General features: G+C 50.6%; 1 protein-coding gene across 2 annotated transcripts in view; it reads right to left on the bottom strand.

Annotated features, from left to right (window-relative positions):
- Positions 1 to 2,821: 2,821 nt before the first annotated feature.
- Positions 2,822 to 16,244, bottom strand: part of ATP1A1 (ATPase Na+/K+ transporting subunit alpha 1) — a 29,343-nt gene continuing 15,920 nt past the window's right edge. For both annotated transcript variants that reach the window (XM_036113355.2, XM_036113356.2), the window contains exons 9-23: positions 15,959 to 16,157; positions 15,587 to 15,696; positions 13,586 to 13,720; positions 12,889 to 13,081; positions 11,363 to 11,538; positions 10,233 to 10,369; positions 9,261 to 9,411; positions 8,502 to 8,670; positions 8,235 to 8,389; positions 7,782 to 7,905; positions 6,454 to 6,599; positions 6,208 to 6,338; positions 5,820 to 5,921; positions 3,819 to 3,910; positions 2,822 to 3,181 (exon numbers count right to left, since the gene is read on the bottom strand). In XM_036113355.2, coding sequence (XP_035969248.1) covers positions 3,153 to 3,181; positions 3,819 to 3,910; positions 5,820 to 5,921; positions 6,208 to 6,338; positions 6,454 to 6,599; positions 7,782 to 7,905; positions 8,235 to 8,389; positions 8,502 to 8,670; positions 9,261 to 9,411; positions 10,233 to 10,369; positions 11,363 to 11,538; positions 12,889 to 13,081; positions 13,586 to 13,720; positions 15,587 to 15,696; positions 15,959 to 16,157 — 2,049 coding nt within the window. In that variant the 3' untranslated portion in view covers positions 2,822 to 3,152. The remainder of the gene's footprint in view (positions 3,182 to 3,818; positions 3,911 to 5,819; positions 5,922 to 6,207; positions 6,339 to 6,453; positions 6,600 to 7,781; positions 7,906 to 8,234; positions 8,390 to 8,501; positions 8,671 to 9,260; positions 9,412 to 10,232; positions 10,370 to 11,362; positions 11,539 to 12,888; positions 13,082 to 13,585; positions 13,721 to 15,586; positions 15,697 to 15,958; positions 16,158 to 16,244) is intronic.

Raw genomic sequence — 16,244 nt, forward strand, 5'->3', positions numbered from 1 at the left:
AGGGTGAAGACATGGATGGTGGGAGAGGCAGCCAAGTGGAGCTTGGAAGGTGGGACAGAGCCATGGTTCTCAGATTTTGGCATGCATCAGAATCACCTAGAGGGTTTATTAAAACAGATTGCTGCATCCCACCTCCAGTTTCGGAGTCTGTCTGTATGAGAAGGTGCATTTCCATCAGGTTCCTGGGTGATTCTGGTGATTCAGAGACACCCCTTAGAGCTGCACTGGGTTAGAGGAAGGCTGAGAGTAAGGGGACCGGCCAGGAGTGAAAGGCGGTGCTGGGAGAAAGGGATTTATCATGCTTGTCTCTTTACATACAATCGCAGTCATTTCAACAATTCTGAAATATCATCCTTATTCTAGAGTAAAGGAAGCACAGAGAAGCAAAAATCTATGCCCATGGCCAGTTAGTTAAGTGACTACGTCTAGCCTAAGACACAAAGCCTGTTCTCAGCCACACTGGAATAGACAGTGAGTGGTGATTGATGGCATGGTGGTGGGGGCCAGAGCAAGTAAGGGAGACAGAAACTTCATGGGACTTCCGGCTTTCTGATTTGGGCAACAGGGTGCTGGATGTGATTGCCTAGAGCGGGTTCATTTTGAGAGACCTCAAACTTGGGTTTGTCTTTGGGGTTAAGACTAGCGTGTTGTGCTTTCTGAACAGATACAGATGTCCAATAGACAAGTGGATTCAAGAGTCTGGGGGCTCAGGAGAGAGGACCAGACTGAGGGGTTGGAAAGCACCATGTGGGTGATGTTGTGTTATGAAACCCCAGGAATATGAGGCAGGCAGGGGAAGGGAATGGGGACCTCCCTGAGGAAATGAACAGCCAAGGAGCAGGTGAAGAGGAGGCTGAAAGCTAAGGATTGGGCAGGGATGATGATGATGATGGTGGAAAGACAGGGGGTCTGGTTTCAGGAAGTGTGTGATGGGAGCATCAGTGCTGTAGAGGCCAAGTAAGGACTGGGATGGGCTGCTGGATCTAACAAGCAGGTCAGTGGTGACCCCAAGCAGGACAATTTCAGTGGACTGGTTTTAATGGGAGCCAGGAGGTGGCGGAGGGATGATTAGGAGGTGAGCAAGTCGAGGGAAAAGGCTGGTCGGGATGGTTCCATTGCAGATTTGTAGGGGTGGACAGTATCTGGGGTCAGTATTCAGGAGCTGTTTCTGTCATTTTTCTGGAGCCTATCTTAGCTACTACGAACGGGGCTTAAGGGAGAATCCGAGTGCGAAGTAGGAATGAGCCCAGTCATTTAGTCTTGCCTTTAGAAAGCTTAGATCTGGCCTGGTTTGGGTACCAGTTTTACCCATCACTTAGCTGCTTACTCTAGAGCAAACTTTTGGCTCTAAAACTTTATTCAGAGGATTGTCAGAAGGTAGAAGTGTTCTGGTGGGAAGGGGACGGGAGGTTCAGAGCCTAGGCTCTGAACCTCCCCTGGTCCTGCTCCACCCTCCCTCTGGGGGTCTCGAAGCCTAGGGCTGCTTAGAGCAGTAAGAAGCCCTGGCCTGGAGGCCACCTGGGGTCACCCCGGTGTCGACCGTCGTCAGGCCACTGACCGTCATCATAGTGGTGTGTGTGTTCACTGGTCAGTTCTCTGGGGGTGCCAGAAAGCAGACCCGCGGGGAGTAGGGGCGGGGTCGGCCAATCTGCCAGGGCTGTGCGGGTTTAAGCACATGGCAGGGGCCTCAGGCCACCATGACAGCAGTGAAGCCCAGCATGTCCTCCAGCAGCCAGTTACCACCTGTCTCGTGGTCCAGGAATCCTGACAACTTTCTCTTAAGCTTCCTCCTGGTTTCCTTATGTCGGGCTGAGCAGATGGCTCTCTTTAAAGATGACTGGCTTACAAGTGCAGAGCTCATCCTGGGGGAAAGTGCCCCGAGAAAGGAAGAACGGCGGGGTTAAACTAAGGGCAGACCACCCAGCCCTCCGGCTGGAGGAGGTAGGGACAGTGACAGCCAGTATGTGGGAATTACCGGTCTCCCTTCCCGTCCCGCCTGCACAGCTTGGAAGTGAGTGGCAGGCAAGAGGCATGAGCAATGAATTAAACTTCCAGAGGAGAAAAAGTACTTGAACTCGTTCTCTGATCACCTGCAGACCACGCTCTCTGGTGCCAGCAGTAAGGACCCTGGATCGTTAGCTGCTTGAAGCAAGGACAGCCTCTGCGCGTGCTCGTTCACAGCCCTCAGGCTGCAGTCCGGAGCCAGGACACGAGGGGGGCGTCTCACGCTCACTCTGAAAGCAGGCCTTCTCAGACTTGACCCTGAAGTGAGATCTCCTTACCTTTTTTTCTTAAGTGCCTTCTGGCACATAAGCACTTTCTGAAATGGAGCCATTTGCCGCTGCATTAGGACCAAGCTCTGTGAAAGGGAAGCGCTTTGTGAGACCCACACCGGCCACGAGACGGTGCACACGCGGGTTTCTGCCGCTCACGCGCACCCAGGCTGGCAAGTGTTACTCCAGCAAGCGACTTAATCTTTCACAGGACGTGTCTTTCCGCCAAGCAGCAGAGGATCGGTGGCAGGTGGAGTTACGGCTCCACGCCGCCCCCCCCCCTGAGGTGGCCCACAGGAGAATGCGTCAGGTAAGTCCATCTCAGAATCAGAGAGCCTGGGCACACAGTTTTCTCTGAACACTGGGACTCCCAATCGCCTAGCGAGCCGATGAAGCCAGACGGCCGGTTAGCTCTGGTTCCGGGGGTCTGGGGGTCGCCCTGCTCGCCAGTCCCTGGTTGGCGCCCGTGCAGCTGCCGGTACCCGGCTGTGCGCTGGGACCCGCACTCACACATCCGGGCCTCAAAAGGGATGAGGGCACGAGACAGATTCCATTATAATAGCCATCTTTATTTGTAAAAATCCAGATATAAAATGTATTCTTTCAGTCTTTCCAAGTTTTCCTTTTTACAAAAACAAAAAGGCACATAAAAACCATCCCCGCGGTCATTCCCATAGACGATGTTTGTCAGGCAGCCCTCCCCCCTCCCCCCCATATAGCTACATGCTTCATTCCGGGACGTCTTGCTTCCCCCACATGCTTCGGTGCTTTCCTACCAGGGTAGAGTTCCGAATTCCAAGACTGAAGTACACAAAGAGGGGGTGGGGGGTGGGTGCGAAGTGTGTGGCGTGATGCTCCACGGCGTGCAGGACACGGGGTCTAGTAGTAGGTTTCTTTCTCTACCCAGCCTGGAGGCAGCAAAGAGAGACAGACACACGGCAGTGAGGCCTCCTGGCTCTAGTACACAGGGGGAACGACAGTGACAAGGAGCGACCCGGGGGGGGGGGGGGTGGCAAAGCCCGGGACGGGGGGAAGTCACCCAAATTCAATACTGGACCTCAACTGTTTTTATTCAAATGTTTTTATTTTTTTTTTTTTTATTTTTTTTTTTTAAAGATTTTATTTATTTATTTGAGACAGAGAGAATGAGAGAGAGAGAGCACATGAGAGGGGAGAGGGTCAGAGGGAGAAGCAGGCTCCTTGCTGAGCAGGGAGCCTGATGCGGGACTCGATCCAGGGACTCCAGGATCATGACCTGAGCCGAAGGCAGTCGCTTAACCAACTGAGCCACCCAGGCGCCCCTCAAATGTTTTTAGAAAGGACATGTTAACTGGGAAGATGGCTCCGATTTCTGACCAACTTTCCACCGTATCATACTGGGTTTTAGTGAAGTCTAAAATAGGATTGGTTCTGAAACCCTCTGGGGATGGGACGGTGGCTGTAGGCAGTCCAGGGGCCTTAGCCAACCAGACTGATCAGAGGAAACAAGCCACAGAACCATGGCCTCCCCCACACCCCTGCTGAAGCTAAAAGGTTTGTACTTACCGCCAGGGCGTCGCCTGATGATGAGTTTTCGGACTTCGTCGTACACGAAGATGAGGAGAGAGTAGGGGAAGGCACAGAACCACCAGGTAGGTCTGGAAAAGAGAAGCAGGTACCAATTTACACGTGAACACAATTCAAAGGAAAGAGAAATTGTATCATCAGCGACAGTGGAAGAGCCTGGAAGGAGGAGCCAAATACGGTCATGACTAAGCACTGAGCCTTTAGCATGGACCACACAGCAGGGTCCTGAGAACAGAATGCTGCTCCCTATGCCCAGGGCCTAGAGGGGCAGAGGAAAGCAGACTGCAGACTTTCTGAACGAATCCCCTTCCCACCTTCAGTGTGCTTTTTTTAATTTGGTTTGCAGGGGGGAGTTGAGATTTTTTGGTTGACCATCCCACAGCAAAGGGACATTTTCTTTCTTCCCTTTCTCAAGTTTAAGCAGCTGGAGTGTGAGCTGTGTCTACGTCCTGGCATCTGCTGATCAAGAACCGCCAGTGTGGCTCAAAACCAGTCTCTCTAGCCCTTGCATACAGTCAGCTGTGTGTTGAATCCCAGTGCGGGGGAATGAAAACAGCCGAGCCCTAAGAGACAGCAGAGGCCTTTGGGAGCCTGGCGGGCTGCTGCCACAGTCCCCAGCCTGGGGACAGGCGCCTGGCGCAGCCTCGTCGCAGGCCTGTGCTTCCCTGACGACCAACTTCTGTGGTCAACGTGTGAGGGAGGCTGTCCCAGGACAGAGGCCTGGCACTCTCCTCTTCTTCCTGGTGCTAGGCGTCCTCCTCCACAGCTAAAAGAGGACCTCCTTTGACTCGGCCACACAGAGTAACTAAGCCACCTTCCAAATTGGGTAGAACCTGTTCAGGAACAAGCTCTCCAGTCAGGATAAAACATGGCCTGAGGCACTACTCCATTTCAGGGTGACTCTCCATCTCAGCCTTTTAGAGAGCTGGGTTCTCCTACCCTCCTCTTGACAAACTGGCTCAAGCTGATAGAATTCAACTTGGACAAGGCTTGCCCCTGGTGTATGCCAGCTCTGTATAAGGTGCCAGGGATACAAAGTCAAAAAAGATCCTATAGCCCATGCTTTAAAGATTACAACCTAGTGGGGAGCAGAAACGACAAGTAATAGCAAAGAAGGGGTGTGACTGCACATGTCCAGGAGGGCGAGATCACACAGGGCAAGCTCCAGGGAAATCGGCCCTGAAGGACTCTCTGGCCTGATGGGGTGGGAGGGAGCAGCCTTACCAAGGACATATGCTGGGAGAGAGAGTATGGAATTCATCTGACAAGCTTGGATGGCTACAAGAGAAAGCTGAAAAGACAGCTCGGGCAATAGCAGACAGACCCTAGATGCCAGGCTACCCTTCCACAGAGAGAATGTCTGTACCGACCCAACAAGACGCCAGTGAGGCCCACAGGGATTGGCTACTTCAGGGACGGGGTCAGGCTACTGGAATTTGCACTTCTGATGATAAACCTGCATTTTTCACATAAAGGGTTTACCACAAAGTCCTTCACTGTGTTTAAAAAGGCGCGCTGGTTCGGAGCAAAGTTAGTGGTGGGCTTCCTTTGGTCTATTCTACCCATGACCCACCTCAAGCCTGCTTCTCCCACCTCCTTTGGGAGCAGAGGATTCAGAGGCCCACAGAGGTGGGGGCCTGTATGGGACACACAAGGGCTAGGTAAGTAAATCAAGATTTGAACCCGGTCCCCTAAGCCCCAGGATACCAATGACGACCGACTGTTGCCATGGGGGACCCGAACATGGCACCCAAACACTCAACGCAGTTAGCTGGTGAGCCACCCCAAGGTACCAGAGCCTGTCTGGCCTGATCTTAGCCAAGTCCTAAGCACCCTGGTCAGTCCTTCCTGATTTCCAGACCAGAGAAATTCTTGTACATGCCACCCCTAATCCCTAAAAATAATAGCTACTAGCGCACGTCACAAGAGAAGGTCCACTTCTATTTCATGCTTTATGGAGCTGGATAAGGAGTGACTTACTTGAGGGGGTACATCCTCAGGGCAACACCCATTCCAGGGCAGTAGGAAAGGAAAGCAGCAAGGGCCGTCTCTTCAAAGAGGCCAAATATTAAGATCTTGTTCCTAAAATCAAGGGGAGAAAAAGCTTAAGAACACAAACAGGAGTTTATCTTTTAATGCTATGTGTTCAATGGCAGATCAATGTCTTTACGTGTTAGTGTTAGTTGTACTTAGGAACTTGAGGGCAGATTGAAAAAAAGAAAACAAACGCTGGAGAATTACAGTTTGCTTCCTAAATCTGTGCCAAAGGGGAGATTCCAGAAACTGCCATGTGCCGGGGGCCAGGATTTTGCAAAGAGCTGAGAGACCAGGAGCCCTGGTCTGAGGGCCCCAACTGTCCTCTACTCACTTCATCCCCTGTTGGAAGACAGAGTTCCTCCTGGTCTTACAGATGACCAGATCAGCCCACTGCACCACCACGATGCTGACAAAGAAGGCTGTATGGCAAGTGAACTCCACGATCTTCCTCTGTTCGTAGGTCTGGAACACGGAAGGCAGACAGATGAGCCCGGCACTTGGCCTGCGCGGCCGGCAGCCAAGTAGCCACCGTCCTCAGAGGTCTGAGGAGCGCCCCACTGGTCAGGCCCTCGCTCACCCACTGCTGCCCGTAGCTGTCCTCCACATCGTTGATCCAGCGGTCATCCCAGTCCACTCGGATGCCCAGCAGGTGGGTCGGGAGGAAGCCGTTCTCAGCCAGAATCACAAAGTATGTGAAGAAGCCCCCCAGGGCCTGGATCATACCTGCAAGTGTGCACAAACAGTTCTCACCTGGTTCCAGGACATCTCTGCACACCCTTCATCTGACTGCCACAGCAGGCCCCGGAGGGTACTCTGGGGCAGTCTTCAGCACTGGCTGAGAGATGATTGGGAGGATGGGAGGACCCCAGGGGCACAGCCCTCACACGGCACCCTCTTCTCTTTTTTGAGTCACTTTTTAGAGCTTTCTTTAAAAGGGGAAGACACACAGGCTTTGCTCTGAAATACCCACTGCTATCGTATGATCATGTGTCTCTACCAGGGCAGAGCCTTTTTAGGGGAAAAATGCTTCCCTATTTTTTTAATCTCTGCTACAATGTGACTTCTTTCCCATCTCAGTTTTCACACATTCCAAATAGTGAATGTGGCACCTTCCAACCCCCTCCCCTCGCCCCCCCGCACCTGATCCCACCACACCACCCTGAGTTCCTCAGGGCAGGATTTCATCCTATGCTCTGGCCCTAAGCCTCCTCCTTAGAGTCAGGTCTTCCTGGCCATTAGCCAACTCCTTGTCAGCAACTGTTAACCAGTCTGCCATATTTCCACAATGTACTCATCTGTTCCATTCTACCCAAGTGTTCACAGTGATGCAACCCATTAATCCAAAGGCCTGGGCTGCTCCTGGTGGCCTCACTGGGTTCTCCTGAAGGCCACTAGGCAGAGCATTTAGGATCCCAGGGCATTTTCACTGCCCACTACCTAGAGACCATCTGTTAGCTGGTCAAGCTCCACTGGTAGAGCGGGAATCAAGCCCTGGGGGTGGGGAGAGTGGGGGTGCAGGGCTATCACTGGGTGGTGACCCGCCAGCCAAACCTTCAAGCTCATGTGGTTTCTTCAAAGCCTAACTCTCTATCCAAATTAGTGCCCGACACTCTATATCCCCAGGGGACACTGCCTCTGAAGGAACTCTGCCTGGCGTTCCGAGGGGCAGCGCCCGTTCTTAGGCAGCCAAGCCCCGTCTCAAGAACTCCAGTCTCCACAAGGGAGTAACTGGGCAGACAACAAAAGATTTCTTCTCGTTCAGGAGAATCTTGTACAAAACTCCCCTGCGTCTCACCCTATGCTCTGCCTCCTGCTAGATCTGAAGCCTGAGAAACCAAGCCTGGCTGAGCCCCGCTCCCCCCCACAGACGCTTCCCGCTAAGTGCCAGGGACCTCGGCGGCTCACCGATCTGCCCGTAGGCCATGCTGATCAGCCGCTCGTTCACAAGCTTGTCCGTTTTGGGGTTTCTGGGCTGTCTCTTCATGATGTCGCTCTCAGCTTGCTCGTAAGCCAGGGAGATGGCAGGAACCTGGGGAAGAGAAGCGAGAGAGAAGAGCGTAAAAGTTGTCAGATACCAAGAAACTGACAGCATGACGCTTTGTTATAAAGTCCTTGCCCCCTCCCCTTTAAAACTGGTTTTCATACCATGAGATGCTGTTACCAGGCCTATTTAAAAAAAATAATAATAATGTTGCTATCTGATAAGTGGTATCGGCTGCCCGGAGGACAGGGAACACAGCTTCCTGGGGGCTGAGGCCGTGACGCACGGTGAGTATCACTTACGCCCAGCCTGACTGGGCGACGCAGCGGCGGGTGAGCGAGGGGGGCCCAAAGCTGCTGTGCCAGTCACTTACTTACCATGTCCGTGCCCAGGTCAATGCAGAGGATGGTGACAGTCCCCAGGGGTAGTGGAATGTTTGCAATAATAAATATCAGGAAGGGGGTGATCTCTGGAATGTTACTGGTCAGGGTGTAGGCAATGGATTTCTTCAAGTTATCAAAGATCAGACGACCTGGGAAAAGCAAGAGGTTGGTTTTGTTTTGGCTTTTTACTATAGAGCTTAAAGAGATGGGCAGTACCGGGATGAGTTTCTGGTGAACACTTTAAACACAGTGCTCGCTCACCTTCTTCTACTCCAGTTACAATTGACGCAAAGTTGTCATCCAGAAGAATCATGTCTGCAGCTTGCTTAGACACGTCGGAGCCAGCAATCCCCATAGCAACCCCAATGTCTGCCTTCTTCAAGGCTGGAGAGTCGTTCACGCCATCGCCAGTTACAGCTACAATAGCCCCCTGCCAGAAGAAGGGAGTGGGTCTGTTAAGAGCCACACGGTCCAGGGCAGGAGGCACACGGGGCACACGCCTCAACTTGCCTCTCCTCACTACAGACCCTGCCCCTTTCCTAGGAGACTCTCAGCGGGCGCAGAACTGGCTCAGCCAAGAAGCCACCCAGCCACAAGCTGACCACAGATCGAGGAGTGATGACAAATGTATCCCCTCCCCTTACTAACAAGGGCTCCTCAAAGCCAGGACTTCCGTGAGTGTACCTCTGGAAAATCCAATTCCTTTAAGGTCTTTTCAAGGTATGGGACGAGAGTCTCCTGGCTACTCACATCCCCCGTGTAGACATGAGGAGCCTGGACTGCTATTCCAGGCCAAGTGTGGAGCCTCAGACTCTGGGCCACGGTGAAGACGCGTGTGGTCCAGTGTGTGGCTCTGCTGAGCCGTTATCCGGTTCCCCTTTTCTCTGGAGCCATGCCTGGAGCTTTTTACCAGCACACAGGCAGTGAGTCTAAGAGACGTCGGGCTGTGGTTCCAGCCCTGGAGCTGTGACCACAGAGGTCAGCAGTGCCCGAAAGAGCCAGCCCTGGCTGCCCGCTAACCTGTCTCTGGCAGCCTTCCACGATGATAAGCTTCTGCTGAGGAGAGGTCCTGGCAAACACGATCTCCGTGTGGTACTTCAGAATGTCATCCAGCTGCTCAGCGGTCATGTCCTTCAGGTCGCTTCCATGTACCACGCAGGCCTTGGCATCTCTAGGATCAGGGTGGGAAGAAAGATCCCCCATTGCTTCCCCTGCGTGATGCTCCTCACCAAGGGGGGACGGGATGTTCAACTATGCAGAACGCTTTGTACAGCAGCCCACGGCCAGAGGGGATCTTCCCCATCACGTAAGAGCTATTATCTGGGCAGGGGTCCACAGGTTACAAAGCACGTTCATACATATTAGATCTGGTTCAAGACGCACAACCACCTGCGGGGCAGCCTGCCTTCACCTTCCTTTCCCAATCTTTACAGAGGACACACTGAAATGGTATGACCAAGTTCTAGACAGTAGATCAAACCCTCTCATAGCCCCAGGCTGGGTGAGGGGGCCCCATACTTAACAACACACCAGCACAATACTGCTTTGTCTCTGTTACCTTCTGTACTTTACTGCCCAAATTCCTTTCTGGCCTGAACTACCTGGACAAGTTAGTGTGGCCCCGGAAACAGACTTGGTGCTAGGTGTTAGGTCATATGCTCTGTGATTAATAGCATGAAATCAGAGCTCGACTGCAGAGTATACCGTATGATGAAGCTTCAGCTTCCCTGCTCTGCAAAGTGGGACTAACACCTGTCTTCATAGGTTACCGCTTAAGTGCTGAGAATATGTAAGCACCACCTAAGTGTTAGCTATAATGACTTGCTCTCACTGAAAGCCTCCCCTGGAAGGACCAGATTGCCTTCTGGAACTGTAGGGGCCTTCCCTATTCAGAGCAAGCCTAGAAGCAAACCATCATGCAACCAAGCTGATGATTCCCAACAACCACCATTTGTACATTTAAGGTAGACCAGGCTGAGCTTCCTGCCTTACCTGGGGTTCACCTGGCTCACTGGGATGTTGAGGCGGGCAGCGATGTCTTCCACGGTCTCATTGCCTTCTGAGATGATGCCCACACCTTTGGCAATGGCTTTGGCTGTGATTGGATGGTCTCCAGTGACCATGATGACCTGCAACAAGAAACAGGGCAATACTGAATGCAGCTGCCTAAGTAGGCAAGAATAAATATTAAGGATGCTTCATCTTGGACTATCAAAAGGACAGGAATGCAAACCTAAAACTCATAAACATTAACCAAAAATACAAACATACACCTGTTTATGGAAAACACAAAGCAACATCCAGATCTTATCTTGGCATATGATCATATAAGATACGTAACGTCTGTTTTTCCTTTTACACAGTCATGTAAGAAAACTCAAATTTACTAAAACTGGCAAAAAAAAAAAAAAAAAAAAGGTAAAAATGTGATGCTGATCGGACTACAGGGCAAAGGTGCCACACACGGCTGGTCAGCATCCCCAAAGTGGCCCAATTTGGGAGACAGCATAAATATGTAAAAAGAATTCAAAACCTTGTTACTGCTTTTCTGACCCGATGATTATATTCAGAAGACCACACTTAAGAATATAGTCAAAGTGTTTGGGGAATCATTTTTACAAAGCTTTTCAGGGCGGTATTACCAACGAGCACGAGAGAGTGGAAACAAATCAGACAGCCAGCACCAAGGCAGGCTAAACAAACCGCCCCGTTATCAGTGCACTTGAACAATGTTCCGTGACTTAAAAAGACAGATACAGAGGACACCAAACATTCATTAAAAAACCAGTTAACTGAAAACAGAGAAGACCAGCTATTCCCAGCATGAAGTAGATCAATTGAGAATGTATTTCAAATGTAAAACCTTACACCAAGTCTTTTTGCTCTTTTCAGTGATTTTTAAGCTTCCATTTCTTTCCCCCCAAATGTGTTGTTTTTTTCTTTTGAATCTCTCATCTGCTGTCTACACCAACATCTTAATACCATTTGGCCTTTTCTGGTGGTAACCAAAGCTTTGGAGATAAGAAACTCATCCTCCTGGTGAGAAAACTGAGCTGGTCCCACATGGCTCCCGTGGGGCCACGTGACTAAGCAGGGTGCCCCGAGGCACACTGCACACCTACCTTAATACCAGCGCTGCGACACTTGCCCACGGCATCAGGGACGGCGGCCCGCGGAGGGTCAATCATGGAGATGAGCCCCACAAAGCAGAGGTTTTCAATGGGGAAATTCACCTCATCCGTGTCAAACTGGAACCCTTCAGGAAACTGTTCGTCGGGCAGAAAGAGGTGGCAGAAACCTGCGAGGGGGGGTGGTGGTGGGGGGGGTGGTCTGTGAGGACCTCACCGATGGAGGTGGCCCAGGAAAGAAGCCGCTGGTCATTCAGACGGCCTCCCTCTGGCTCCAGGTTGAGTTTGGAATATTGTTTCAAGGTCTAGTTTTAAAACCATGAGGTTTTATTTAACATGTACGGATGCTATGGGGTCAGAAAAACCATGCAGATGACAAGAGTCCATCACCAAGCCTTAAAGGAAGCGCCCTGTCCAGCATGGAGAAGACAGAATGAGGACAGGACTTCTGAGCACTGGGGCTTCAGGGTTCGCAACCTGCCCACTCAGGTGCTTAGAGTTGGCAAATCACATAATTATTTGTCTCTGCTTCTTTCCTTAGAAAAATTGAGCCCCCGTCTCTGCTCACTCTTCATCTAACCAAAATACATGACTGCTCACCAGTGAGGGCCAGCCTGCAAGCTATTTTGAGGTTAAGCACAAAGCAGACACACATTCTGCCCAAGGCGCTTATCACATAGTATCATTACTACAGGATCATGACATTCCAGGGGTTGTTGCAAGGTGGTATGAAGGTTACAATGTTCCTTAGAGTGGTAGGAGGTGGCATGTGGGTTCATGGAAGAGAGAATGCTTCTACTTTGGGCCTGGAGACATGGGGAAACGACACTTGACCGTTGATTTTTCAGTCGAGAGAGACACGAGAGAGACACCTCAAATCAGATGAGGGAGCGGGTATGAACCAGAGCATGGGCCCGGGCAATCAGTTCTGAGTTACTCAGCTAAGCGGAACAGGAAGAATTACACCAATGATGGCTTTTTATCTGTCCGCCTCCAAAATAGAGCCAAGGCTGCTTTCTCAATTACATTATACAGTGAGCATCATGTACTTCTCATCTGCCCTGGCTGACATACTCCAAGGACAGGTAGCTCCCTAGATGGCAAGTTTACTGCCAATGTAATTTGTGAGCTGACGCATAAGCTCCGGTGTAAATTCACAACTGTTGTGCCAGTCAGGAAATGGTTTTACTCTGGGAATTAATTTTAATTTCATTAAGTTTGTAGGTCATAGTCCTAGCAACAAAGGTTTGATAATAAAGCTCTCCCCTTTTTTTTTTTTTTCAGGCAAACAGAACTGACCAGCATGAGACCAAAGGTCTAAGTACGAATCAGAAGCAAACCAATAAGATTTTGTTGCTCAGAGGCCCCAACACACCAAACATCTCTCCAGCCCTTCCTGTTTTCAGAATAGGGGAACAGATCAAGGAGGAGGAGGAATCCTCCGGAGAGGCTTCAGGGAGGTCAGGACCCTGTGCAGATGTGTACCAGACTGACGGCCGTGCTGCTGGCCGTCCACGTACCTAGCACTCGCTCTCCAAGGCCGCCCAGCTCCAGGTAGGCGTTCTGAAAGGCATCCTTCAGCTCCTCATCCAGGGGCTGCTCCTTGCCGTGCAGGAGGATGGAGCTGCAGCGGTCCAAGATCCTTTCTGGGGCACCCTTCATCACCAGCAGGTGTCGGGGCTCAGACGTGTTGAGGTTCTTGTGGATGGACAGCTGTAAAGGACGGTGGACATATGAACGCTGGTGGCTGCGTGTGGCGGTCGGGGCGGGGAGCGCAGCTCGCTCACTTCTTAGTTATGTGTCAAGACAACCACCAAGGTCTCCTATTTCTGAACTCTGGTGTCCCATGCCTTGCAGCATACTTTGAATGCTACCCAAAAAACCAGCACAGTGATGTCGTCCTAAATCCCTGGCACGTGTTCATACGTAAACCTTTCCTGAAGGCAAACTGGGAACAAAGGGATGGGCACATGCGTGGACACCTCGCCCCCTCGCCGCACCCCCACTCCAAACCGGAAGTAAGAATTCCAGAGGGCCCCAACACTCAAACGACTTAGGATTTTCTATACCTAGTCCAGGGCAAAATCTAAGAGCTTGCATAAAGTTGGGAGAATTCATTTTTTGAAAGCACTTAAGCTTGTAACATTTCAAATGGGAAAACAGCTCCCCTTCCAGCTTCCATTCCTCCCCGCCTGCCCCTCGCCACCACTAGGCCACCTGGTACTTGTTGGTGGAGTTGAAGGGGATCTCCACGATCTTGGCGTATCGCTCTCTCATCTCCTTCACTGAGCCACAGCACACCTCGATACATTTCAAGAGCGCGGACTCCGAGGCGTCACCTGCAACTGCCCGCTGCAAAGCAGAGACAACATGTGTGGGTCAGCCTGAAACGCTTCCCCCGGGCACCACTGAACACCTGGGAAGTCACCCGGGTGTACTCCGACCTGGTCAGAAGTGGAGGACAGGGCAGGCCAGGGGAAGCAGCACTGTGCAGCGACTGGCCTCCCTCTGCTCAGACACACACCCCAGCCGCCTCCTCCTGTCTGCCCTCCTTCCCCACCCCAATTCCAGCTTTTGTTAGAAGAGGGGCGCCTGAAGGGGTCACCCACCCTTGGGAGGAGCACAACACACTCTTCTAACGTACTTTAGCCTATTTTTTTTTTTTTTTTTTAATCTTCCCCTGTTGCAAAGTCTCAAAGCCAACACTATTCCCAAGGACGTATTTCTGGTTACGAATCTGAAAATACCAAGTGAGAATCCAAATATTTACAGCACGTACAATTTAAAAGAAAATCCCTTCGGTTCCCAGGACTGGGGGCAAACTGTGTCAAGGGCAAAATAGAGGGCTTTAAACATAATTGTGCAAAATTATCTGGGCCTGAGTGGTGTGAACTGAAAGCTATTATTAGCTCCAACAGTCATATAATCAGCTAACGTTTTAAGTTAAAGCCCACACTTGAGGTAACACATACTTCTCTTTGGTGTGATATACTGGGACACACTAAGAACATTTTCAGCTGTAGCCAACTTTTATATGAACACCTGAGAACTCTGACTGCTTTAGGACTGCACAGACAGAAAATTAATGCTCGCAAATCCAATAGCCCTGTTTAATAAGAAAGATGGCCAGGTTTGGGAAGAAATGTGAAATTAGTGGGATCGTTTTAAACAAAGACCAGTTATTAAAGCAGAATAGAGCTGCATGCCTTTTGTGGGGGGGAAGGGCAGTAATAATGCCATTGACACAGCCCCACCCCCTGAAATACTCAGAAATACAGCCCATGCTCCCTTTCTGGTACTTTTCAGTGGGGAAAGATCTGATACCTATTGAGTCCTATGCTGAAAGCCTAGAAGATTTCCACTTTGAGGTAAGGAAATACATGAAAGCAGGCATCTCAAGTTTTATCCCAGGATAAACAATATCCTCCTCCAATCAACATTAATTCAATGCCAAGAACACCTCCTTCAAAGGATACAGGGGTCCCATCTTCATAGGAGAAGCCCCCTCAGTTCCATCTAAGTGAGCCTTCTTTCTCTTTGACGGCCCGGTTTCTACCCAGAACCACCCCCGGCAGCCTTGCTGAGAACAAGCGAGCCCAGAGGGCCTCCTCACACACGTCTTCTGCATCCTAAACAACCCCGTGCGACTATGACCTTTCCGAGACTGTCTCCACCGGGCAGCACAGTGAAACCTCAGTCATTTCACATTTCACATGAATTCCATGAGGCTGAGCTTATTTTTGCATCATTAGTAAGCAAGCGGAGAACAAATAAGATAAGAGAAATAGCTGAGCTATTTTAAGAAAATAAATGGCTTAAGGGATTTACTGGAATCTACTGTATCCTAATATGCAAATACGATTACCGAGTCACAAAAGCAGCCCTCACTGTCTGCTAGGTTAGCGGGTTATCATACACTCAGAGTGGCAAAAGCAGGTTTTATGCATTTGGTTTCTCACGGTAAAGATTGCTTCCCACCTCTGGTCAGTTTTTACTGTAGAGTCCCTCTTCTCAAACCTATGCAGACCACAGGGTAACCCTAAGTGCTTTGGGATCCCTAGGCAACACGTCACACGGAGGGTGTCCTACAGGGAGCGGTTCCCTAACAGGACGCAGAGGGCACATGCTCTTTAAAGAGAACACTCGGGTGGCGGTTCTTGTGGGGTACTTAGAACCCCGCATGGCGGCCTAACAGCTAACAGGAACTCCTGAGCATACCTTAAGGATAGGTAGGTTTTCCTGGTTCGCCTGAAACACCGCCCTATTACAGAGACCCGCAATTCTGGACAGAGAGAGCCAGGTGGCTGAACTCTTGTCAAATGAGACACCTGATGGAGGCAAGAAAAAAAAGATAAGAAAATAATGCATTTCCTTTATATTAATGTCCCATAAAAAGTGAAACAATACATCTCATTTCCCGACTAATGAAACTAATCAGGTCTCAGGGCAAAATCGAGAGAAATCTAAAACCCATTCCCTTAACTCCTCACCAGATGATAAAAACAAAAACCAAAACCAGCTTAAAAAAAAAAAAAAAAGGAAGCCCCGTGAGCAGGTAAGGCTACGGTGTGGGGTGGGCCCGGGCCTCACCACTCTGATTCTCCGTTGTGTCGGCTTCATGGATTTGATTGTCGAACCACATGTGGGCCACTGTCATCCGGTTCTGAGTCAGAGTTCCAGTTTTATCCGAGCAGATGGTGGACGTGGACCCCAAGGTCTCCACGGCTTCTAAGTTCTTCACTAAGCAGTTTTTCCTTGCCATGCGTTTGGCAGTAAGGGTCAGACATACCTAAAAACCATTGGGAATCAGATTATTTCAATCTCAGCCAGGATGGGATTCTATAGACTCCAGCTCCATCCTAATGTGGAAGATGCT

The sequence above is a fragment of the Halichoerus grypus genome, chromosome 5 (assembly GCF_964656455.1).
Source record: "Halichoerus grypus chromosome 5, mHalGry1.hap1.1, whole genome shotgun sequence".
NCBI lineage: Eukaryota > Metazoa > Chordata > Mammalia > Carnivora > Phocidae > Halichoerus > Halichoerus grypus.